General features: G+C 34.4%; 4 protein-coding genes across 5 annotated transcripts in view; 1 reads left to right on the forward strand and 3 right to left on the reverse strand.

The window, feature by feature from the left end:
- Window positions 1–1,187: 1,187 nt before the first annotated feature.
- Window positions 1,188–7,267, reverse strand: LOC129439494 (lipocalin). Its single transcript, XM_073861090.1, has 6 exons — window positions 6,528–7,267; window positions 3,861–4,000; window positions 3,682–3,761; window positions 3,472–3,585; window positions 1,910–2,011; window positions 1,188–1,578 (listed from the first exon to the last, which is right to left on the reverse strand). Exons 1-6 carry the CDS (start codon window positions 6,621–6,623, stop codon window positions 1,565–1,567), a joined length of 546 nt encoding a protein of 181 aa, XP_073717191.1. The 5' UTR covers window positions 6,624–7,267; the 3' UTR covers window positions 1,188–1,564.
- A 5,518-nt stretch (window positions 7,268–12,785) lies between these two features.
- Window positions 12,786–14,519, reverse strand: LOC129439497 (cystatin-B). Its single transcript, XM_055198147.2, has 3 exons — window positions 14,350–14,519; window positions 13,617–13,718; window positions 12,786–13,512 (listed from the first exon to the last, which is right to left on the reverse strand). The coding sequence occupies exons 1-3, from the start codon at window positions 14,422–14,424 to the stop codon at window positions 13,384–13,386; spliced, it is 306 nt and encodes a 101-aa protein (XP_055054122.1). The 5' UTR covers window positions 14,425–14,519; the 3' UTR covers window positions 12,786–13,383.
- Window positions 14,520–15,235: 716 nt separating this feature from the next.
- Window positions 15,236–18,626, forward strand: LOC129439496 (thiosulfate:glutathione sulfurtransferase). The gene is made up of 4 exons (XM_055198146.2): window positions 15,236–15,530; window positions 16,109–16,231; window positions 17,725–17,887; window positions 18,286–18,626. The coding sequence occupies exons 1-4, from the start codon at window positions 15,386–15,388 to the stop codon at window positions 18,341–18,343; spliced, it is 489 nt and encodes a 162-aa protein (XP_055054121.1). The 5' UTR covers window positions 15,236–15,385; the 3' UTR covers window positions 18,344–18,626.
- Window positions 18,627–19,809: 1,183 nt separating this feature from the next.
- LOC129439489 (ras-specific guanine nucleotide-releasing factor RalGPS1) overlaps window positions 19,810–25,879 on the reverse strand; it is a 127,184-nt gene continuing 121,114 nt past the window's right edge. The window contains exons 15-20 of one of the 2 annotated variants that reach the window (XM_055198135.2): window positions 24,797–24,877; window positions 24,287–24,392; window positions 24,095–24,187; window positions 23,911–24,016; window positions 21,693–21,784; window positions 19,810–21,604 (exon numbers count right to left, since the gene is read on the reverse strand). In XM_055198135.2, the coding sequence (XP_055054110.2) occupies window positions 21,575–21,604; window positions 21,693–21,784; window positions 23,911–24,016; window positions 24,095–24,187; window positions 24,287–24,392; window positions 24,797–24,877 (508 nt within the window). In that variant the 3' untranslated portion in view covers window positions 19,810–21,574. The remainder of the gene's footprint in view (window positions 21,605–21,692; window positions 21,785–23,910; window positions 24,017–24,094; window positions 24,188–24,286; window positions 24,393–24,796; window positions 24,878–25,879) is intronic. The other variant, XM_055198136.2, reaches the window with a different exon arrangement.

The raw sequence follows: 25,879 nt of genomic DNA on the forward strand, positions 1-25,879 counted from the left end.
TATATACGACATGCACTATGTAAAAAAAGAACTGAGATGACATTACAGACAATGAGATCTGTTTGTGTGTCTGTGTGTATGGTTAACAGAACTGTCTGGTTTGTACCAATGCCAATAACCGTTCACCAGTGACTCTTGAGTGACTATAACCTAGTGATGGTACTGTTTGACTGCATTCATGTACAGTCCAAGCAAATCCACATCACCTTATAGTCAACATCAGACCTCGCTCAGAGTATGCACTAGTCTGTCATGGAGAAAGTATGCAAGTTACACTAATTTAACAGATTTAAATATCACGCTTCAAAACTGGTTTAAAAACGGACAAAAAAAGAATCAAGTGTAAGAGGCACAGTCTTGGGCGTTAGGCAAATACTTCACATTTCGACAAATCTGTGATGTATGATGTGATCTCCAGCTCATCATGTGTTTGTTCAGATAAAGTTAAAGGATTATATAACCTCAAACAGCCTCTTTCCATCATAAAACACAGCACCGTTGCCAAACCGATGCCATCAGTCAGGACCCTCGCTATACCCTTCCTCATCTTTCCTGTCCCTGTCATCATTTTTATACTGCAGATATTTATTTGGTCACCGTTTAAACTTTGTTGTATAGTTAAATGTAAGTAGGCTTCTATGGGATTATAACTTATTGTTTTGTACACAGATCTGTAAAGAGAAAGAGAGACGCTGTAAACATTTCAGGAGTCAGAACTTTGTGTTGTCATGGATGTATCTTCACATTTGTTTAAAAAAGATAAAAAGGAAATAAAAGGCTATGTATTTTCCTGCATTCAGCGTGAATACATGAATGAGAATAAAAGTGTCAGCTAAAGACCAGCATAAACCTGGATTTAGCAGGGTGGTTTTAGAGGGGTTTATAGCTGGTCAAGCTGGTTTGAGATGGAAGTAGCTGGTGGGTTAGATGACAAGCTAAAAAATTGGCCAAAACCTCAAACAGTCAACCAGCTTATGCTGGTTTTAGCTGGTCTTTTCAGGGTTATAACCTTTCATGAATGCCAAAAGCATTTGTGTTTGGGTCTGGGACAGGGTGAGTGTTCACATTTACATGTTATCGTTTGGCAGACACTTTTATTCAGATTTTTATGATTTACATTTATTGAATAATCTTACACGACCACACCTGAAACACTTGTCTGGTGGTTCTTAAAATGTTCTTAATAATGTTAATTTTAAGACTCAATTAATAGTATATTATTTTTATTCAATTACTTTTCTGTGAAATAACATAATGTCTAAACTTGAGTTTCTTCTTTAGTTTTCATTGTATGCCTCTGTATGTTTTAGAGCGGTTGTGAATGTGTTGGTTGCAAAAGTTTCTGTCCGTTTAACTTTGATTTTATTACGAGATAACCTGTGGTCTGATTTTCAGTTTTAAATACTAAAAACACGACAAATTAGTTTTGCAAAAGATTTTATTAACACAAACTAAAGAAAAGATGAGAAGATTTTAGAGGTGTAAAAGTACTTGGAGTTTAAAAGAGATGTTTCAGAAGTCTTCAGATGGGTAAAGCATCAGATAGGATCTTCACATTTACCGCTCAAGGACACTCATCTAGAGAGAAATGATATTGAGATATTGAAATCTGTAGATATCTATTAGTAGGTCAGACAAAAGTGTGTTGATACTGTATGCACAGATCAGTTTAAAATGCACACATTTGTAAATGATTTTGCTGGCAAGATTAGATTTGTCATGAGTGTTATTTATGATCAAGCACTGAAGGGGGCGCTGTAGCATTAACATAAAACATTTTACAGTCAGAGTTGGGTTCTCTGTTAGTTTACTGTACTGAGGTTTGTTTTGAAGTATCCCCACATGTATGTACAGTGGATTCGTGTTCGCCAAGCATTCACTTGTGTTTATTTCAGGTCTTGTTCTTTACCGTTTTTAGGCAGGACGGCGATGTTTTCCAGCAGAATGCCTTGATCCAAAGAGAACTCAGTGAATCTGTCTAAAACGTCCTGGCCCAGGTCTGGTGTACGGCCTGTAGCACAATATAACACAATACTGAAACCTCACATGATCTATTAAACCTTTCATTAAACACAACATAGTCAAACATGTAAGGTCACGCAAACCTTCTGATGGTTGGAGGGTTTAAAAAAAAGGGGTAATTGATGTCAGACGGTAATAAATTCATTACATTGTTAGTTGAATTTACTTAAGAAATTAGAGGAAAGTTCTTTAGTAATGTCAACAAGAGTACATTTAACTTAAAAAAATTAATTAAGCAAGTTCCCTTAACTTAATTTTAACTTGATTTAACTAATCTTTTGTAATTTTCAGGGATGTGATTTTTTTCCGTATAAATACGGATTTATCTATTTTCTGACTTTGGTGGAATGACTTGTCTAAATCACGTAAATCTGATGGGTTTTATTTTTGTGATGTTGGGGGGTATGCATGCTTCGCTGTCATCTGACAAAAGGAAAATCACTTTTATAGCTTTAAAAGATTAATTTCTTTTACTTAGTGTTATAAATGGCATTATAACAAAAAAAATCATGTCACTATAAGTCACAAAACGTTTTTTGACATGAATTGTCATGCAGTACAGTGGAGAGAAATACAATGAAATGTGCTGCACCTGATCACCTGAACGGTGTCTTCACAAAATTATCATTTACAACAAAACAATATTAATAATATATTAACGCATGACATTTTATAAACAAATATTTAAGTATTTAAAGTTATTATCAGTTCTTATTCTGTGAAAAAACACAAATAATCAAAATATTAATGCACAAGGGATTATGGGCATTTCTTACAACATCTACTGATAATTTTAAGTTTATTTGACTTGAATGTTTTAGTTTAATGGATTGTATACACTTAAAAATAAACGAAGATGTTTTAAGTATATTTGCAAAACACAAAATATATATTGATGTTTACTTCATTGTTTAAGTGAAGACAATATCTGATATTGAAGTTTGTTTCTTACACAAAGCTTGCAAATGAACTAGATATAGCATACAAGATTTTTAAAATCTTTTTTTTAGTAGCTTTACAGCCTCTGATCCCCATCCACCTTTATTGTATGGATGAGACCTGGCCAGTTGCATAAACCTTTAAGACTAGTCATGATTTTTTCTTCCAGACTGATCATTACTGTTTTAGATATGTTATGTAGATTGGTCTACTTTAAATCCAAATAATAAGACTGATTAGCCCTAACTAATTGCTAGTTAGTCAGACTCATTCTTAAGACGCAGTCTTAACGTCACGGCTATGCAACCGGCCAGCTCAGACGTTTTCCTTTGGTGTTTTAGAAAATAAAGTCATATGGGTTTGAAACAACATCATTGTAAGTACATAAGACTTTTCATTTGGTTTTAAGTATTGGTTCATTTCTATAGTAAGGATTTGTTCACATTATTACTACAAGAGACTCAGAGCTGTCAGATTTTCAGTCTGATGCTATCAACACAAAGTTCTTACCGTAGAGTTTGTTGAGAAGAGTTATGGAGTCATTTTGGGTCTTGATGGTGTGGATCAAAACATATTCGTCATACTTTACATCCACGACACGCATGTCATTTTCAGTTTCCTGGTCTGAAGAACAAACAAATTATTTTTCATGTTAAACTACAATCTTGTAAGATTTGCTCATCTATGTTTTAGGTCTTGATGGAGGTGTTTATCCCGCACTTTCACTGAGGAAGGTGAATTTTCCGGGAACGTCCGTCTTCAGAGCCAGATGATTCATTCTCCAACACGTACCATCAGGACTAAAGAGACAAAATCATCAAGTAAGGAAAACAGTCTTTGCTTAATTTCCATTATGCACCACAGATATATCATGTTTGTATAAATATCCTCCGTCTTACTTTAGACTGGAGTAGGCCATCTCGAGGTCTCCATCATCATTTGGGGTGAACGTAGCGACGCCCATCTTCATATTGGCTTTACGGATGATAAACCACTCTGAGTTTGAAGCAAAACCAATCAGGTACCATTTCCCAGTCACCTGTTTCCCACGGCACACAGAGTTTATTTAGATTTGTACATGTTTTTAAGAAAATCTATGTAGTGAGCTCTCAGGTCCCTGTAAAAGTCCATGACATATATATTTCCACCCGTTTTATGGGTCCACTAGGTGAAAATCCTTTGACTTTTCTAAAAATGTCCTTTCTTTCAAAAGTCGTAACACATGCTTTTCAACAAGCTGTAGCACCAATTATGTGGACTTTTGTTAGTTAGCTTTCGAAGTTTTTGCTACAATTGGTGTTAATTATACACAATAACATTAGTGGCGTTGTCTAAGCAAACACCATAGGTTCAGTTTGAATTCTATAATAATAAGAAATAAAAATATATTTTGAAAAATTTTAGCATTTTGGATGTGACATTTGCAGTCAAAAATGCATTTATTACCAATGTATTGAACCATTGGTTAGATATGGTTAGTTGATAGTCCAGACATCATAAAAATACTTTTTTATGATCAGGAAACTTGCATGCATTATGGATGTGACAATTCTAAAATTTATGGAAAACTATGGAAATGAATACAAAAAATTCTTTAAAAACTTTAACAGACTTTGCATGGGTAATTCATTGCAACCCATAAATTCAACTTTTGGTAAAAACTTGACTTTTCTTTACAAGGTTGACATTTGCATGTATTTGCCAATTTGCATTTGGCAGAAATGACTTTCCAAGGCGACTTACAGTTACAGTGTTTGTAACATTTTGTTAATATGTGTTTTGGGGTTTGAACCAATGACCTTTTGTGCTATTTAGGAGATTTTTATTGCTGTGTAATAATTATGCTATTATTATCTTTGCTATAATATGTAGCTGTTATATTGCTATAAAGTAATGTTCTTGTAGTTCATGGGTTCGATACTCATGGAAAACACATACTGATAATAAATGTATAGCTTGAACGCTTAGGCTCTGCAAATGTATCAATGTAAAACTAAATGAAATAGGTAGTTGACATTGAAATTTTAAGCCTTGACGTATTAAACTTCATCTAAATGTCAATTTACAATAATCCAACAAACTCTAATAAACGCTTTACAATAAAGTTGTATTTGTTAACAACTAGGTAATGCATTAGCTAACATGAACTAACAATGAACAATACTTCTATGGCATTTATTTAGCTTAGTTCATGTTAATTTCTGCATTTACTAATACATTTATTAAAATCAAGGGTAGTAACTGTTAACATTAGTTTATACACCATGAACTAACGTAAATACACGTACTGACATTAAATAACATGAACAAGAATTAGTAAATGCTGAAAAACTATTGTACGGTTTCCCAGACGTGGTTTAGGTTAATCCAAGACTAGGCCTTAGTTATATTTGGATATTTAAAGGGATAGTTCGGCCAAAAATGATATTAAACCCACGATTTAGGCCTACTATCCCCAATGCTGTCCAAGATGCATATGTCCATCATTTTTCAGACGAACACGTTTTCAGTTACTTTAGAAAATCTTTTAGATCTTTCAGTTAATCAAATGTAAAGTTATGGGGTCCACGTCCTTTAAGTCCAAAAAATGTGCATCCATCCTTCTCCAAATAAATCCAAACGGCTCCAGGATGATAACTAAAGGTCTTCTGATGGTTGTAGATATATATACAAATTTAAAACTTTATAAAAGAAAATAACTAGCTTCCGGTAATGCCGCCATCTTAGTCGCGTCCCCATACAGAGGGTTCTGTGCTGCTGCTCTGTGTCCTCCGAATTTGTCATACGTCACTAAGATAAGTGTGTACACTATGCTAATAGTCTCGCTCCTGAATACAGAGGAGTCTAAGATGGTGGCGTTACCTGAAGCAAGTTATTTTTTTATAGTTTATAAAGTTTTAAATATGGATATTTATACAACAAAACGGCACAGATTACCCTCAGAAAACCATTGTTTTTAATCGTGGAGCTGTTTGGATTTTTTTGTGAAGGATGGATGCACATTTTTTTGGACTTGAAGGAGTGGACCCTGTAACTTTACATTTGATTAACTGAAAGATCTAAAACATTTTCTAAAATAACTGAAAATGTGTTAGTGTAAAAATGAAGAACATATGCATCTCGGACAGCTTGGGGGTGAGTAAATCTTGAGTTTAATATAATTTTTGGCCGAACTATCCCTTTAAGTAGTTTTTACAAACAAACCTTACAAAAAAAGAACCGGTTGTGCATCTTGAGATAAAACAATGACACTGATAGATGGTAAGATGTGTCAGTAGGTGTTTTTAATTAAACATCCATTTTAGTTTGGAACGAGGATAATCCCTGTCTGGGAAAACGCCCTTATATTGTTCATTATTTTTTCATCTTAGTTAATGCATTTACTAATGTTAACTAATACACCCTTTTGAGTAAAGTATTACCACACCAAAAAACATTCTTATTTAAAAGAAATCAGTATGAATTAGAAAAGATCAGGATAATGAAATATTTACAACTATTTAACTATTAAACGTGTCTCAGTTCAGACTGTGTGTTTTGATTTCTCTTCTTATTTGTGTTCTTACCCCATTGATGTCGAAGTCGGCCTGTGTTGTGACCTCAGAGTTGACAAAAAGGTTGCAGAGCAAAACTCCCAGCAATCCCATCCAGATGGTTGCCATGGCTACTGCAGAGCTCAGTCTGGAGTGAGGAAGAATAAATCTCAAGTTCTGTGAACAAAGTCCCACAGGCCGGCCTTTTATAGAGCAGACCCCCGTTACATAAACACACGCCCCTTACACACACACACACACACACACACACACACACACACACACACACACACACACACACACACACATCTAACACTCAATGCATTAAGGATGAATCTATCTGGACTAGGAGATTATGCAAGAAAAATTAAATCACAGGTAAAAGAACATGAATTACTTAAACTGGAATTGATTACATAGATAGTTTTATATATTTTTTACAGTATATGCGTTCTGGGGATCAAACCCAAAAACACAGATAGATGTTATAATATAATTAAGTACACATTGCTTGATTTTCAAATAACTTTAGTACTTTGGTTTGAAAAAATAGTGTCATGTTAGGAAAAGATGGAATTTCTAAAAGTGTCTCTTAATGTTTTTTAAATTAATCTAATGTTTAACAGAAAGCATTTTTTGGGAAATGTTAATTTATATTGTAATGAATGTATGTTTTTTTCAATGTTCAAAAAGTAACTAACAAAAGCATTTTCCATAATGACATCATCCTGACGCCACGTTTGATTTTTTTTTGTGATGTTGTGAGGTATCAGTTCAATCCATCATGTTTAATAAAATTATAGTGCTCATTTTAATACAATGAACAATTAAAAATTAAAATGAACTTAAATAGAAAGTAGTACAAAATAACTTTTAAAACAATAAAGAACTTGAAAAGGACCCTCTCAATATGACAACACTCATTTTCTGAACTATAAGCTTTTCATTTCAACTTTATATCAACATATAAATGAATAAAGTTAAAGATCTTGACCAGAGCATTTATTAAATGCTGTTATATCTTTTAAAACTTCCTTAAATTACAACGTACAACGTAAGCATATTCAATTTTAAAGGGTTTTTAAAAAATCAGGAATGACTTGTATACATTTGTTAATGTTTATTTAAATGGGTTCCATATGTGGCTCATGAAGCTTTAGGTTGGAAAACATAAAAAATAAGCAAGAAAAATGACAGAAATGCACACAAACCTGTTTATAAAACACAGAGCTGCCCTCTCTCTCTCTCTCTCTCTCTCTCTCTCTCTCTCTCTCTCGCTCGCTCTCTCTCTTTGGAACTGTCTGGAACCTGAAACAGAGTTTAATGTCAGCATTTTACACCCATCAAGCCCACAGCCCTACACAATGAGTTTGTGAAAGCTTTAAATGATTTTCATTTTTCACTATAAACATCACAGCAGGGCAGTTTTTTAGTTTAACCTCATGTTAAAGCACCAGAGGATTTTTCTCATACGCCTTTACAGCTGGTTCACATTATACAATTTTATATTGTACATACATTATACAAAAGCATTCGGTTTATTGGAGATCTTGTGATTCGTGTATAGCTTGCAGTTTTAATGAGCTATTATTTTGAGCATGCTTCTCATTTATAGAAGTATATATTATAAGACGTACGTTTGCTATGGACAATCATTAGCCTTTCATTTATTGGACCTTGGACGTATCTGAATGATTGTATTTGTATATTATAAATGGTTTTAAGAGTCATCAGGATGTTCTTAACAGATTTAGTGCATACTATAATAAGTCAGATTGTTCTTCTGAGCAGATGAGTTTTCAGTCTTCTTTCTTTGAGGTGAATAATTTTGCACATTTTGTGTGATGTCTGTTATTGTGAGTCATTCAAGTGGTTTTGACAGTCATAGACGTGTGACTTAACCAAAACCTGTAGTATTTAAAACATCAGCATATGTATAAAACCAAATCCACTCACATGAGATGAAGACTCCATCATTTGGCACGATTGCGTGCATTTCCTATTGTGTAGTTCCTATATTTATAAGTGTGGAAATCAAGTTGTTGGAGTGAAATCGACAGCTGCATGTTTCATCTTTTTGTTTTTTTGCTTTCTGATAAAGACAGAAAAGTTACAACATAATGAAGAGCAAAACATGTAGATATGGTGTACAGCCATCCTGTTTAATGTGTAAACCTGGGGCATTGTTTAAACCCTGGGTTTTTCTCTTACATTTATAATGGGTTTTAAAAGAGGCTGCTTTAGGTTTGTGATTAAAATAACATGACTTCAAGAGACTGCTCTGCAATGGGCTGCACAACATATCGTTTCAGCATCGACATTGCAATATACGACTCTGCAATAGTTACATCACAGAACATCTAGAACATTTTTTCATAAGGAAAACTATTTCAGATGTGTTAAGACTGGCTCAAAGCCGTGACAAATGAAAGGAGGAGATAGCGAGGATGGATGCGGTTACAAGAAGAATTTGTTTATTAATGTGAAGATTCTTGCCAAAAGAAACACAGGAGCCACCGCTGGTGTCAAATGTCCTGTTGGACTGCAACTTTATTATGCAACCTTTCAAGTTAAAAAATGTCCCACAATGGAGAAACAGTGAAATCAATGTTTCTTATCACAACCTGGTCTCGCGTTCCTTCCCCAGCATCTATCAAACTCATTAATGCAATAGACCACAGCTTTATGCCTTTCTGAAGCCAATACATTTCCAATAGGATAGACAAAAAATAAAAAACAATTGACACGAGATATTGTCAAATGAAAATAAAAAAGGAAAATAATTATTATGAATTTACAAAATGAAATACAAAATAACCAAAGACTACATACACTCAAACCTTTAAACCCATTTAAATTGCCGACCTCCGACTCACGCTGCAGTCATGAACCGCGGCACAACAAGTGTTGGGGAAAGTTACTTTTAAAAGTAATGCATTACAATATTAAGTTACTCCCCAGAAAGTATAGGTAATTGCGTTACTTAGTTACTTTTCATGGAAAGTAATGCTAACATTCCTTTTTAGTTACTTTTGCATTACTTTTTCTTACTTGATCTCTTTCAGGCCTTGCAGGTGTTTTTATGATCACAAAAATGTCGAGCTCTGGCCTGCAATCTCCATTTCTGACTCAAACTGTTCCCGCTCAGGAGCACAAAGTGCGTTATTCTACATTAATATGTTCAGTTTAATTCAGTAAGTTATTTTATTTTTCTATGGAATTAATTAAACTGAAAAGTAACTCGCATGACTTTTTTTTAAAGTAAGTGAAATATTAATGTGTACATTTATAAAGTAATGCGTTACTTTACTCGTTACTTGTAATGCGTTACCCCTGGGCACAACCATGGGTAAAAAGAATAAAATAAAAATATAAGACTCTTAAGCTTACTGTTTTTTTTTTAATACTCAACTACTAGCGTGCACTCCAGCCAGAGAATTAATATAAACAATATATTGTGCAGATATATTAAGGGACAAAATAAACTGTAAATACACAGCTTATTTTTGGGTACAAAGCAAATTTATAAACAAAATCCTACCCATACAAAAACAAATCACTCTACACAATAAAGAAAACAACTTTCAAAAGAAAATTGAAATTAGCATAAAGATGAATGTTAAAAAATGAACAACATAATCATTTAAAGGTTTTGTTCGGCACATGATGTTTAACAGATTAATACTCAATGAAAGGAAAACAAACCAAAATCCAAATTCAAACAAAAATCAGGAGCAAGAGACTCAAGCTCAAAAACAAAGCCAAGCTTTATACGTAGATGGAGGAACAGGTGAACATAGTTCTTATGATAAACCACACCCACTGACCGGCCATAGTAGGAAAAGTAAGCGATCCATCACAGATGGCTTTGCCAGGGTAACACTATATGAGAACGGTTTCAAATGATCACAAACGCCTCTGCATGCAAGGCAGATACAACATTCTCATACAACAGAGCTTTTCATGTCATCTGGTGAAGTCATCCAGCATTTCTCATTACAAAAAAACAAAACATGGCAATGCCAGTTTCTCCTCAATATTGTGCAGGCCTAATCATGACTCAAAGCCGCTATTAAAATGATGTATTATAGAAACATGTTTTGTAACACTTAAATATATCACGTACATCCACAGGTCCTCTATAACAGTTTCTTAGACTCTCTTCTCATCATAAATGTCATTGTTTTTATCTTATTGTATATATATGTTCATCATGTTTGAGAGCAAAACACTGTCCTCTAAATGATAATGTATGCTTCCTGCAAGTTCCTGTTTCATCTTAATATGAAAGAAATTGTCCAGTTAACGGTGGCCGTTGTATCTTTTGTTCTTTTGTTTAAGTTGGTGGCCATTTGCTTAAGCTTGCTCCAAGAGTTAAAAGTGTGAACCCATTTCTATGATAATGAAATGGTCTGAGGTGTGTGAGATGGTAATGTTGATGAGATTAAGGGTTTGTGAAACTGAAGGATTGGCAGGGTTACTTTTTTCAATGCTTTGTTTAAAGTTGAGTGCTTTATTGCAGAAAGCGATCTTCAGTTCCCTAAATGGAAAGTAAAGGAAATCCAAGTCTCCTGGTTTTCGCTAAAAAGGTTTCCAACGCGTGCTAATGTTGATATTTCTTTGTAGCAGGCAGATGCGTGTTTGTTCATTTACAAAGCATGTTAAAAATGTTGTATATCTACAGTAAGTTACTGTCAAAGAGCTGCATAACTACAGCTGTTTTTACAGTATGTCCGTATTTATATGTAGATGTAATATAGAACTGATAGTTGTGTGACCCAGTTATTGATTTCAGTTCCTGATTATTCATTTCAGAAAGCTTAAATGTGACATCTTTCTGTGTGGAGTTTGCACGTTCGCCCTGTGTCAACATGAGTTAACTCTGGAAATTAGGTGAATACAGGTTAGGTGAACTGGAGATCCTTACCCCAACATGTGTATACTGTAGATGAACTGGTTCTCACCATGAATATAACCATAGATGCTTGAAAGGCGCCGAATAAATAAATAAATAAATATGACTCAGGAGTAAATCATGTCTGAAAGAGGGCGGGACTACACAACGCCCCACAAATGCACCTATGATGTTAGTTTCTTTAACAGGTTTTATAAGGGAACGTTTTGCTTTAGGCATCAGAAGATTTTCCTCGCACCTGGAGGCAGAGATTTATGAGCCTTTATAAACCTTCAGATGCAAGTACACACACCCTCATCTATGCAGCTGAAGAGAGGAAGAAACAAACACACAATCTGAAACACACGCACTTAGAAATTAACATTTTTAAAAGGATATCCCCTTTCAGATCTCATTTTTCTAGAAACATAAAATTGCACAAATATGTGTAACGCTGTTTATTTATGGTTTTATTTTATTTAAAACCCAACTGTTTAGTTAATTAAATCAATTTATTTAAAGCAATAAAAAATCAGTAACACTTTACTATACGGTTGTATTTGTTAACATTAGTAAATACCTTTGCTAACATGAACTAAAATTTATTTTTCAGCAGTTACTAATCTTTGTTAGTTAGTACAGACCAGTGAACAGAGAAATACAGTTATTCATGTTAGTTCATGGTGCACTGACTATGTAGTAATACATGTTGAAATAAGATTAAAACATGCTGTATTAATAGTTATGTTATGTAGGACAACTTTGATTAACTATTTTGATCCAAATGTTGACTAGTGTAGGCCTAATATAACCTTATAGTAAACTGTCACCGAAAAATCTATCAAAGGACAGCACAGAGAGCAGAATTACTCACTTTATTAAAATAAAAACTGAAGTGTACTCGCACTGTAAAAAATTAGAAATTACAGTATTATTGTAGTTATGCCGCTGTTTGCCAGTAACTTACTGTAGATTTAAATTTATTTGATTTGTTTGTTAAGTTAAATGAACATAAAACATCAACCAGTCTCAATCTCTACAGAACAAAACTAAAACAGCAGCCCCATGCAAAGCACTCTGGAAACCAGAAATCTGAAGGAAAAACAGAAAAAGGTTGATGAGGAATTCTGTTTCCCAGAATGCTTTGCATGAGGCCGCCACTTCAGTTCCATTCTGCAAAGACAAAGACTAACTTTAAACAAACTGTTGCCAGTTTACAGTAAGTTACTGGAAAACAGCTGCATAAGTACAGTTATTTTTTTAGTGTGATTAGCTGGTACATCATCATAACAAAAACTCCCCATGCAGCTTACTTGATAGAGCATTGCATTAGCAGTGCAAAGGTCATGGGTTCAATCCTGAATTATTATGAACAGATATACAGTGGTGATTACTAAAATAATTTCACACACAAAATGTAAAATGCCTGTATTTTTATTACTGTTACAAACTGTAGATAAACACTCTTTTAAAACATTTCCCTGTGGATTTCCAAACTACTGTCATTGCACAAAACAATTAAAAAATACATTCCTTTAAACCAGTCCCATAGTAAACAGAATCTCAATCCTTGACTTTAGTTTTTCATTATTAATAAAGTCTGAACAAAATGAATGTGGTTTTAGAAGTTAGTCAAAATTTGATGCTTGCAAAATCATGTCTCTAATGGATATGCAAATGTTTTAAACATAACCATATATTTCGAATGTGCTAAGATGACAGACAATGAGGATTTGTATTTCAATTCCTCAGGAAATTGGTTTGGTACACAGCTAAAGTAAAGTAAATAAGCATTTTGTCTTTCTAAATTAAATTTAAAATACATTTTAAAAAATAATTATTCAAAAGTATATTTTTCTTTCATAAAACATTATGTGCAATTATTTTAGCAAAAATTTGAGATTTAACGCAGCAAACAAAGTGTTGGTCATTTAAATTTCATAGACACTGGAGTGGATGAATATTGGGTTCTGAATAAAGGTTAACATCAACAGTTTAGAAGAACTCAATAGCGTCATGTTGAGATTTGGAGCACTGGACTGCAGAAACCTTTGGTTTTTCACCAGTGTGAGGAAGAGCTTTATAAATCTTCACATGAATGTAATCATTTCCTCCAACATGAACCTAGAGAGAGAGAGAGAGACATATTGACCTCTATTGATGTCTTTCTGTTCTAAATGATATGACTGAGAAGGTTACCCAACAATAAACACTCACTGCTAACTAACCTTGACAAAAAAGTTGGTTCCTGCCACAACCTGAGTTGTGTAAGACTTGGCAGCGTAAGTCGTAAACTTCTTTCCAGCCTTCTCCTCTACCTGATGCTTCACCTAAATCACACACAAAAGACACTTGTGTAAAAACTTTCTAACAAACTCCTAGAAGATAATCATAGATTTCGAAATAGTAAAGTATGCAAGAGAAACACGCCCATAACAGTCACCCCGGATCAAGTGAGAGTTTGGGTGTGGTGAGATACCTGAGTGAAAGTACTTAGATTTATGAGATAGCCTACGTGCTTCATGCAAGAACCGACGTCAAAATACCGCGAGAGCGATTCAAGAAATCATACGGAGGAGTTTGCCTTCGAATCGCTCTCGCGGTACTTTGACGTCATCTACGTGGCGGTTCAAGAAGCACTACATTAAGTCGAACGCAAATAATAAGTGCGGATAGTGAGTAAATTTTGCATTGTTTTATTTTTACTTTTATTTGCACTATGTGTATCCCAGTTGCAAATGCTTGGGCAATACAAATGTAGTTTTTGACATGCCAATAAAGCACACTTAAAAAAAAGAGTAAAATTTAGTAAAATAATATTTATTTACTTGCAGAAATGTTACAGTCCGCTAGAACTACTGCATGTAATTAATTTACTTTTTTTTACCTTAACTTAGCAAAAGCTTAACAGAGAGATAGGTTTACATCACATTATTACAGTAATTTAATATCGTCTCTCACCTCATCACAAAGCTTCTGCACATCCTTAGTCGCCTTATTCGGCTCAGATGTTCCTCCACACACTTTACCCTCCATTGTGCTCGATCTGTGTTCTGATGTGTGTTAAGATGAAATATTAGTGTTATTCTCTTCTTTTGTCTCAGATCTGACGCTGCACCACTATTTATTTATTTTGCTTAGATCACATGACAATGAGCCGTCAGCGCAAACGGAATGCACCATGTTACCGCGAGAAGGGGGGTAAGTTGTTTACCGTAAAGCAGGTAAACAACTTTAAACCGAAATTGTGTATACGTGTTAGTTTCGTGTTAAATACGCGTGTATAACATAGCATCTCATATTTTATGTTTCTATCGCTTGTTGTTTTAGTCGCGAGGCCACCACACTATAGATAGTTGATTTAGATTGATAAAAGATGTGATTCATAAATGTTTTACTTGATTTACAGTTTTATAATTATTTTTGCGCAAAAGACACGCAATGGATTAAAATGAGAGATTCCATGAGAGTCCCACAGCCAATGAAATTAGAGAACGCAACGGCGACATCCTATAGAAATAGAATGGAGTAGAATGGCGGAATATCATAAACTTGTAAAACACAGTGGGCGGGGCTTATATGTCATACTCTATCTGTGATTGGTCAGGCAAGATGAGCCTAGAATATAACGCTTTAATTCTAAATTTTAAATAAGTTGAGACTCGTAGGATGTATCCACGTTTGTATGTCAGATAGTATCTTTAATTGTAATGAATACTTTTTAAAAATGTCTCAAAAACGTCCTGAACTTAGAATGAAGCTCAGTGGGGGATTCGGCTGTTTGAGCCACGCGGCGCCTCCTGAAAGAAATCAAAACTTCACGTAGAGTCGTCATCATTGTTGTGTACAGTCAGGGTCAATAAAACTTCTGTTTGATCCATCCAAGACTCACAATCCCTGACTGTACACTTAACCAGTGCTTCGGTATCGATCCGTTAAAGATACACGTTATCACACTTTTTACCTGTATCGCGTGTTTTATTTTAGATCAGGAAATATGTTTAAAGTCAAACATCTGAACTTCGCTTTATCGGCTCTGCTGGCGCTCGTGTTACTGTCGGATAACACAGAACAATCTGAATTCTGCAATGAAGCTGAAAACTGCGATCTATGGACTGAAACACCTCACAAGAGTCCTACAGGTGAACATTTGAGCTTTATATTGGAATGTAATGTGATATAATGTAATGTGATGAATGGTGTATACGAATGTGAATGGATGCACGTATGGTGAATGACTCACTGACCGGAGACTTCTGTGTCTAATAGTCTTGCATCATCTGACGTGTCACCATCATTTACGTCTTAAATCTTTTTTAGTGCTATGTATGAAATAAGTTGGAATTAAATATTATTTTGAGATGAAATTGCCTAACTTTACGTACTGGGAAACCATCATGACCACAACAACTATCTAGACACTTTTCGGACACTGATACACTAAAATAACGGAATGACATGCATTAGATAATAAAACATATCTTAGTATTATTGTAAAAAGACGGACATGTTTCAAAGAGCATGTTTTACTGTTTGTTCAAGCAGTAAATTAAAATATAACCCTGAATTCTGACCCTGAGTTGTTTTTGTGTTTTATTTTCAATTGCAGTAACATTCTTACATTGTTGGTGTTGTTTAACATCTTTTTAAAATCCACTGTAGTTTTCTATCCATATTAGATTGTCAGGTATGAAATGAAACAATGTGTTGTGTATTACAGATGCTGTAGTAACATATAAGCAGTTGAAACACATGTTATCCTCTGGAAGGGTCCAGCTCTTTGATGTGCGTGAACCTGATGAGCTTGAATCAGGGTTTATTTCAGGGGCCGCTAATATTCCACGTAAGTCTCAAAACAAATATGTCTTTATGTGGTGTAAGCCAAACCTGCACGCACGCACGTACACATGCGCAGTCGCGCGCGCACACACACGTTTAAAAGTTCTGTTATCATTTTCTCCTCCTCATGTTGATCTAAATCTGTATGAGTTTTTATTTAATTATTTTGATGAACACAAAAGAAGATATTTTAATAAATGATTATAAGCACACAGCAGATTGTAACCATTGACTTCCATAGTAGGAAAGACAAATACGGTGGAATTCAATGGCTACAATTAACTGTGTGCTTACCATCATTTATCAAAATATCTTCTTTTGTGCACTGCAAAAAATTATATTCAAGAAAGAAAAAAATCTTGTTTTCAGTAAAAATATCTAAAAATTCTTAAATTAAGATGCTTTTTCTTGATGAGCAAAATGACCCAAGAAAATAAGTCTAAAATAAGTAAATTTGAAAAATATCAAATTGAAGTGATTTTGTGCTTAAAACAAGCAAAAATATCTGCCAATTTCTTGCTCATCAAGAAAAAGCATCTTAATTTAAGAATTATTAGATATTTTTACTGAAAACAAGACAAAAATACTATCTACAAATTCTGAAATTAAGATTTTCTTTCTTGATAAATATTTAAAGGGGACAGAGAATGAAAAAAATTTTTTACCTTGTCTTTGTTGAATAATGGTAGTCTACCCACATTCACAAACATACAAAAAATGCAAAACATGCTAAACATCTCAGTCTCATAGAAATTCCTCTTTTAGAAATGTCAGCCAGAAAACAGCCCAATCTGAAAAACTGATGCTTATGACATCACAGGCATCTAACTGCCCCTCCACTTTAAAATGATTGGCTACATTTTTTGAGTGGCAGCAAAGTCAGCCAATCAGTAATGAGATTGCAAGTTAAGCCAGTAGGGGGAGCCAAATAGGTGCAAAACCACTTGTTTAAAATCCCCCACCCTAATAGAGCTATCTGGGAGAGGTTTTTAGGAAGCTTCTAAGGCATTACAGACCCAAACAAAAATTGTTTTGTCTACATGTCACATCACAGAACAAGGATAAATACTCCGTTCAATCATTCTGTGTCACCTTTAATAAAACACATTTTTTTTAGTGATTTTGTGCCTAAAACAAACAAAAATATTTGCTAATGGGGTAAACAAACTTCCCTTAAACATTTTCCTCAAACACTAAATTCAAGAAAAATTTGCTTACCCCATTGGCAGATTTTTTTTGCTTGTTTTATGCACAAAATCATTTTTGGTCTAAAACTAAATTTATTTTCTTGAGTCGTTTTGCTCATCAAGAAAAAGCATCTTAATTTAAGAAGTTTTAGATATTTTTACGAAAAACAAGACAATAATACAAAGATTTTTTTTCTTGAAAATCATTTTTTGCATTGTTTTTTACAAAATAAAAAAAGGTTTTAGAACAACACAGGGGTGAGATGAAATGACAGAATTTATGTTTTTGTTTTTATTGGTTATTATGCAGTGGGAGAGGTGGATCAGGCCCTAAAACTGAACCCAGATCAGTTTAAAGAGCGGTACGGAGTCCCAAAGCCTTCGACAGAGGACACAGACTTTGTGCTTTACTGCCAGAGAGGACGCCGCAGTCTTGATGCACTGGAAACAGCTTGGGCTTTGGGCTACACCAGGTATAAATGCACACAAAGAACACCTTTAACACTTATTGCATTACAAAAAAAATACTATAGCCTACATTTCATTACTAACAGGTAAAATTCCTCTTTACTTCATAGAAGAAAACATACATGCATTATAAATCTCTTTAGTAATGCTTGGACACTTAGTGGTAGAGCATTGCATTAGCAGTGCAAAAGGTCATGGGTTTGAAGAAAAAACACATACTGATAAAAATGTATACCTCTTAATTCACAGTCACTTAGGATAAAAAAATATTTTTTTGTGCGAGTAATCTCCATACATTTGTTTGTCTAAATCCTCATCCATAATTAGGGACTGGAAATGATGAGAATTTATGTGAGTATTCACTGATGAACTACTCGGGCATCATTGTTTGTGTCTCTCGCAGGGCTCGACATTACGCTGGTGGATATAATGAATGGATTCAAGCCGAGTCTGAACTTTAAACGGTCTGAACCTGACCATGCACATTGAAACACACATCATGACTGAAACTTCAACAGCCTTTGAGCATTTCAGTGGCTGACTACATATATCACAGATGTGTTCATATATTTTTTCAAAGCTTTATGTTTATGATATTTGGTTGTGAAGAAGAACTGCTGATGATTGAGAGTTTGGTAGCTCATTGTGTGAAAGATCATTCTGTGAACTTTTAAGTTGATTTTTAAAGATGTGAGCTTTTTTATAGATGGTTTATAAAAAATAAATGCTCTAATTTATTTAAAATGCTCTAATGTCATTCTTTAAAAAACAGCATTGTTTGTTTAATAAAAAATATTTATTTTTAGTATAAGTTGTTGGTAGATGTTACAGTTTTAAACATGGACAACAAAGTGTCTTCTTGCGTTATATTGACCTCCTCACAGATCTTCTGTGTGATTTCTTTTAAGAAGAAGATAAATGTGTTGTGTTATTAGTCTCTCTGAGTGTTTTAATCATCGTCTTATATGTTAATGATTTGCTAACATAATGAATTATAGGCGCCTGAAGTAAACACAGCAGCAGGATGTTTTTTTCCACCAGCATTCCATATAACTAGTTGTTCCAGCAAGCCAGGTTATGTGCACGTTTAGTCTTTTTTTTTTCAAGAAAAACTAGTTAAAACAGAATCTGTATGGGTTAAGGTAAACGAACCTGCATTCTGCAACCTAGAAACAATTTCTTTTTGTTGTATATATGGTTACATTAATACATCATTCAGTGTTGGTGTCATTGGTAAACCAGCTGTCTCTTTTTCAGTAAAGACCAAAAAATATGATTTTTATATGTGAATGCATGCAGGATAAAGTTCAAATGATGGGTTAGTTAAAGGTTAGATATAAACTCTCATCCTGTCTCAGTTTCATTCACAATTACTGTACAGCACAATGCTGACTTGATGTTTTAACATTGTGTTAAAGCTTCAGTTTCATGCCAAGAAACTATATAAGAAAAATAGTCAACTTTGCAATAAAACAGAAAATAAATGTAGCTTTCATGTCTTTGAAAAAAATCTGTGCTTATGACTTGAAACTCAAAAAGCCATCATCAAAAGTCAAGTGAGAAATGAAGTGTTAATAGCAAACAAGATTATATACATGTAATGTCATCTTAAACAGATGAATAAACAAACAAACACGAAACCTCCAATGGATCTAAAGAGAAAGATTTGCAGTCCAGTTCATTCATCTGCAGTTCTGCACTTTTCAATCATGTCAGTAACTTCTGCAAAACAACCTGTTGAAGAAATATAATGCACTCATATCTTACGTTATTGTTTTAGCAGACAGGTTAATGCCACTAGAGGACGCTGGACACCAATACAAAGCCCAAACTCCTCTGGATATCATAATGATCATGTAAAAAACTGTGTGTGTGTGCGTGTCCTGCAGGAATGAAATGAGAAATAAAACACCATAAAACTACAAGATAAGGCTACTTTCACTGACATTTAATGGTTGTAGTGTAGACTCAACATTATTAACTGATTAACCGCAATGGCAAGAAATAATTTAGCAATATATGTACATGACAATTCAAGTTATAATCTCACAGTTACAGCAGAAAATCAAACAAACTTGCATGCAGTGCACCTGTACACGTGTGTCTCTGGGTTTAATGCAAAAACTAAATCAACCGTTTCTGTATGTTGGTATATACAAATAAAAGACAAAACTGATAAATAATACTCTTATCATATAACTAAATCACTGTCAGACTGTGAAATAGAAATATTTCCATCATTACAGCACTGTGAGCATTTTATACCAATTCACTCTAAAGAAATAATTCAGCCAAAAATGACATTTCTGCCATCACTATGTGACATGATGTGTCATTTTTGTCTAAATGCATCACAGATTGGCAGTCATTCATCTACAGTTGCACATACAGTACAGAATCTCTATAAGAGCTCATTACACAAACACACACGCACAGACATAAAGACACAAATTTCAGTAAAACCATCAGTCAGAAAAAAAACTACATGTATGATAAATACATTTACACATAACTACATGAGCAATGCTGTTCCTTCATTCACATCAGATCAAACTTCATATGCTGTTGTCAGATGTTTAACATTTATAAAAACTGACAGACAACATTAAATGTCAAGTCTACAGACATCTGAGCTGTTATACATCAATGACAGCAGTACGGTGAGACTCACCAGATCACATTGCACCCCAAAATCCATCAATCTGGAAATTATATTTGGATCAAATGTTATTGTTGAGTTTTATTCTCAATATTGTTAAACAGATTCCTAAATGAGCATTTACAATAAATAATACAATGACGTGTAAATACTTTACGATTTACATAACACATCATTTTACATTACAGTAATGAGATTATTGGTTGTAATATGAATTGAATAAATAAGCATACTTGGCAACAAAACTCTTAATAGTCACTTTTAAGCAAAAGGTCATTGATTTCTTTGATTTTGGGGTGTAATATAACACAGATCTGATCTGAACATTTACTTGAATCAAAAGAATCACTTTTATATTTGTGATACGAGCTGAACCGAATGTATACGGCTTAAAGTTCAACTATTAAAAATAGCAGATTTTTGTATTTTTTCTAATAATTATAAACAGTTTTCCAATAGTTTAGCTGGTGTAATCTCGTCAAACCCTTTATTTATCAAAAAAGTTTGAATTGAAAACGTAAGGGCCAAAAACAAGCTTTCATTTGGGTTAAAAGTGAATCTCGGATGTAAACAATAATCCCAGACTATCAAACATCCATCACACACAAGCATCTGTTGTTGACCACCTTCATCCATCATGAATGTAAAACATGCAGGCTCACGGCTTCAGTTTGTTTGTTTGTTCGCGGCTCGGAGGGATTCAATATTCTTGGCTCACAGATTCAAACCTCTTCTGTCACATAACATCAGCCATCTCACTACTGGCACACAGCACTGAAGTCACCACAAAAACACAGAGGGGGCGTGTCCTCCAAAAGCCCCTCCCACCACACTGACCTCATTTCCTGTGTCTGTAAGTCTGTAACAAACATCTTTGAGATGTGTGGCTCATGGATCGGGCACTGAGGCTCAGGAGAACAGCGGGAGATGTTTGGCTCAGTCAATTCTTGTTTCTTTATTCTTCATCTGAACCAAACGTTCAGTTCTTCCTCTTGTAGACCTTTGGCACAATATAATCTCCGGGATGCACGGGTTACTCAAACGACATGAGATTTGCTGGTATCTAAAGAGCAGAAAAAGCATTATGCACGACTTGTCACCCTGTCAATCAAAATAAAGAGTAACTAGTGAAATGAAATGTGAAGCTGAACCTGAGGTGGTTTTCTCTGACACGCCTCCTGTAGGTTCCTGTGCCACATGATGGCAGAGAATCGATCTCCAGTCTGAAACTTGTAAACATTTCCTGCCAAACACACAGATGATGCTGAACATCGACTTTGGAGACTTGTAGCTTTAATACTTTAGATTTACATTTCCTTGACTAAAATCCATTCATACAATCACATCCCCAAAAAATCCCAACATGTAATACTCCTTTTAACCTGTGGGGGCCGCCATAATGTGCTTTCTGGGTTGATGACGTGTAATGGTTTTCGCAAAATATTACTATACATGGTTTTTCATGTGATAATGTTTTACTCCCCACTCTCACCTTCTTACTTCTCAGATCGTCTTTATTTTAATCATCTTTAATTTGTATTCATCATAAACGTTGATGTTTTTGTATTTTTAATGGCATGCAGATGTCAAGACCACATAGCGCCACCTACTTTCTGTGTGCATTTGAAGAGTTTGGTTCCAAAACGCGATAAATGGCATTTAAAAAAATAAGTTATCGCCAAAATCAGTATTGTTTCAAGTCAGTAAATTCTTAATTTTACGCAAAATACAATATCCGCTGTGTTATTCCGTCATCTTTTCTACCTTTTTCTCAAATTTCAATAAACGCCAGCCATCCTTCTCTGCAGAATGCAATAAATCCGCTTAACCAATCACAGCGCACCATTCCACGCATTGTAAACAACAATGACGGCATGTTGAATACTTTGTTGAATCTACTTTGTACTTTGCGATCAACAAACAAACAAAAACAAAATAATAGTTTTGATGGCATTGATAAACCTGTGGTGGTTTTCTGTGGCGGGGAAGAAACATAAGCCAGCAAAATAATTTAATAATTTACATGAGAGGGAAATGGGAAAATGTCGTCTGTTGCTTGTTCTCACACGACAGCATCAAGCTTCTGTCATGCTAACACATTGACCCCAGAGGATCTTATGGAAAACTTTACATTATTTTACTCGAAGTCAATGAAAATCGAGCAGGACCAAAACATTTTACCGCTGATGGCTGTGAAAAAGATGACAGCAACAATGACAGTGTTCTTAATATGACAAAGTAAGTGTTTTGATTAATGTCATTAATGTTTAATCTGTGTATACCACTAATATAGCATGGCAAAGATGAATGCACATTTATATATTGATTCAATAGATTTATAGCATTTAAAAAACAACTTTTTTGTGGAAAAATCATCAGTTTTCCTAATAAATCTTTAAAAATCAAATGATGGATTTGATTTTTTTATGTTTTTATAACCTAAAGATGCTATGTGAAAGTTTGTAACAAAAAATAGTGGTTTTCATCTTTTTACCCAAATTAGTCAAAATGGATTTATTGAGTTTTGGAATCATTTATAACTCTCATCTTCCGTTTCACATCATTTAATACTGATTGAAGACTTGTTTACCTCGCTGTAGCATTAATAAAATTGGTTTTGACTGCAACCTCATGAATTGTGATATAAACAAAATGGTGGCTTCCAAGTGAATATATTTTTTATTAAAGTTTATTAAAGCTGTTTCATTATTACAGTTTTTAATTTCACCTTTATACAGCCAATCCCAGTGTTTATCCAATAAGGGCCATATTCACGTTATAATGATAACTATAAAAATATAGAATAGCAGAGTTCACACCACAAATACTGTATAACGATAAAGATAAAATGAACGATATCGTTGGGATCACTTTCTGAGCAATTTTTTTTCAACTGATGAATGATAAACCAATGACAGCCAATCAAATCTATTTAAATCTAAAGTGCATGGACATTTAAAATGACAGATAACACTGTGGAGAAGCTCATAAAATGACCTCAGGTGTCCAGGTGAAATGGACTTCATAATGTTTTTATTCTACTACACACACTACACAAAGATATTAGATTACACAAACTAGATTCACTGTTTAAAGATACGCGAAACACAGTGTTTTAAGGACATATGCTGCTTATATGCAACAAGAACAGCATTTAAATATGCAGTATTAGTTAATGCCATTGAAGGTAAATGATTTGCATGAGTACTGCACCTGGCAAGTGAATTAGCATCAAGTTATCGTTATCGTCTGGTGGTGTGGATGCTGATATATAGTTATTGTTATAATGTAAACGGCCCTTTACGGCATACATGTGTTTATAGTCAGGGTATCCTTTAGGAGTGACACAACCAAACTAAAGAGATTTACCTTTGTCTGGATCATTCAGCTGAAAGATGTTGGGTTGTTCTGGATCATCCGGCAGAACCACCATCCAGCCCAGAATTGACACTTTCTTACAGGGTGATGACTTGTAATGTTTTGAGAGATTTTATAAAGCATTACATTCATTACAATACAGAATATACTTTTAAAATAAGTTTGAAGTCCTCACATGTTTTCTGTCGGTGACTCTCAGAGCTTTAGATGCGTAAAAGGTCAGACTGGATCCAGAAAGTGTGATCCAGTATCGCGTCCATGAAGACATCTGCACACCCACCCACAGAAAAAAGATGGAAATGATACTCATTATAATAGTTACACTAATGTAAAGTATTTTAGCAGTTATTGTTTCAGTGAGGTTTACCTTGGGTTTTCGTCCCTCCTTCAGGAGGGTTTTTCTCTTTAAAGGACCCTCGATGGTGACATCACTGGACCCTCTGTGACTTACACTCCACTCGGTTACTGATGGACTGTACAGTGAAACTCACATTAACTTCAATCAACCAACCAATCGTTTAATAACAACCAACCAATAAACAGATTGTTGTTTCTCTGATCATGGAATGAATAAACAGATAGCAGAGATTCCACATGTGATCAGAGGATTTGATGAAGAGGAGACACATCTTCTCACCTTACACACACACACTCACACGCACGCACACACCGAGAAAGAGGTGAAAGTGTGATTTTGAGAAAACGATCAGGCAACCCTTCACCCAGAAAAGATTTCATTTAGGTTTCATCTTTGGCTCAAAGTAGAAAAAAAGAGGAAAACTCAAAACGTTAAAGAGAGAGACTGCATGCGACAGGTGAACCCGATGCCCCAGAGGATGAAGAGGTTGACACCTTTGACCCAGGCAGACGTTTGTACCTGTGGGCATGGACGCGACCTCGAGGTGAGTTGTGAAGAGGAGGCCTCCAGTTAGGGCCAAGAGTGGCGTACATGCGCCCCCTGTTTGCACAATGAGTTTAGTGTCCAAAGTGCACATTGAGTCCTGCTATACAGAGACTCTTACATGACTTGTAAATGTTAAAGCACAAAAATTATTTACATAAGACTCTGGATTTCAAACCTTCTGCATTCATAACAGGCATGATGCTTTATGCGAGGTGCAGATTTAAACATAAGAACTTTTCCCAGAAGTCATACGGGTTTAAAATGATGAACTCATTTAAAGCCTTAATGTGCTGTGGTTTGTAGTTTGTATGTGCATTTTGCCATAGTATGACCATATATATGATATAGATGTTTACATTTATAACTGGAGATGTCACTTATGGTATCAAACAAAAACACAATGAAACTGAAATAAATACAATCCATTAGTAAAGACTATTGTTGGCATTTTTTAATAAAATTGAGATTGAAAAAATAAAGAGCTCAGATGCAAAACCCTGCAATTTGAGCATTTTTCATCAAGCTCTTGTGCTTATAATTTCACTTTAATGGCAATGAAAATGTTATTCATTGAAAAGTCAGTAATAGAAATACATAAATGTCACTTTATTCGTTTCATTGGTATCTAACAAATTTGACTGCCAAAGTGCATGCATGCTTTTTTGTCAAAACTCTCAAAAACGTCTTCATCATTCTTTCTAAATAAATGTAAAAGTCTCAAAAATTCGCTCAATATCCTCATATATTTGGTAAACCTCATTTAATCAGGTAAAAAACCTTGCAGCTCAACAATTGAAATTCGTTCGTGTTTTGTTTTAATCCAATTTTTCTTCTGTGCACTTAGAGGACTTTGCTGAAAATCAATGTGGCGTTTAATGGATTTTGCCAACAAACCAGTATTTCTGAATGACCCGAGGCTGAGATTAAACAGATTTGAAGTGAAAGTATTTAATGAATGTATAATACGTCCCCAGAGCATTCGATCAATATCATTATCTTATTATGTTTAATAGCTCTGAGCTTTTTAAATGAGATTTTATGGAATAAAAAAAAAGT

This window comes from Misgurnus anguillicaudatus, chromosome 22, assembly GCF_027580225.2.
Source record: "Misgurnus anguillicaudatus chromosome 22, ASM2758022v2, whole genome shotgun sequence".
Classification (NCBI taxonomy): domain Eukaryota; kingdom Metazoa; phylum Chordata; class Actinopteri; order Cypriniformes; family Cobitidae; genus Misgurnus; species Misgurnus anguillicaudatus.

Coding starts and splice junctions, on each gene's coding strand:
- LOC129439494 (XM_073861090.1), bottom strand. CDS start 6,623: ATGGCAACCATCTGGATGGGATTGCTGGGAGTTTTGCTCTGCAACCTT. Junction 4,001..6,527: donor CCGACTTCGACATCAATGGG/GTAAGAACACAA, acceptor CGTGGGAAACAG/GTGACTGGGAAATGGTACCT. Junction 3,586..3,681: donor ATTCACCTTCCTCAGTGAAA/GTGCGGGATAAA, acceptor TTTGTTCTTCAG/ACCAGGAAACTGAAAATGAC.
- LOC129439497 (XM_055198147.2), bottom strand. CDS start 14,424: ATGGAGGGTAAAGTGTGTGGAGGAACATCTGAGCCGAATAAGGCGACT. Junction 13,719..14,349: donor TGCAGAAGCTTTGTGATGAG/GTGAGAGACGAT, acceptor TGTGTGATTTAG/GTGAAGCATCAGGTAGAGGA. Junction 13,513..13,616: donor GAACCAACTTTTTTGTCAAG/GTTAGTTAGCAG, acceptor CTCTCTCTCTAG/GTTCATGTTGGAGGAAATGA.
- LOC129439496 (XM_055198146.2), top strand. CDS start 15,386: ATGTTTAAAGTCAAACATCTGAACTTCGCTTTATCGGCTCTGCTGGCG. Junction 15,531..16,108: donor ACCTCACAAGAGTCCTACAG/GTGAACATTTGA, acceptor TGTGTATTACAG/ATGCTGTAGTAACATATAAG. Junction 16,232..17,724: donor AGGGGCCGCTAATATTCCAC/GTAAGTCTCAAA, acceptor GTTATTATGCAG/TGGGAGAGGTGGATCAGGCC.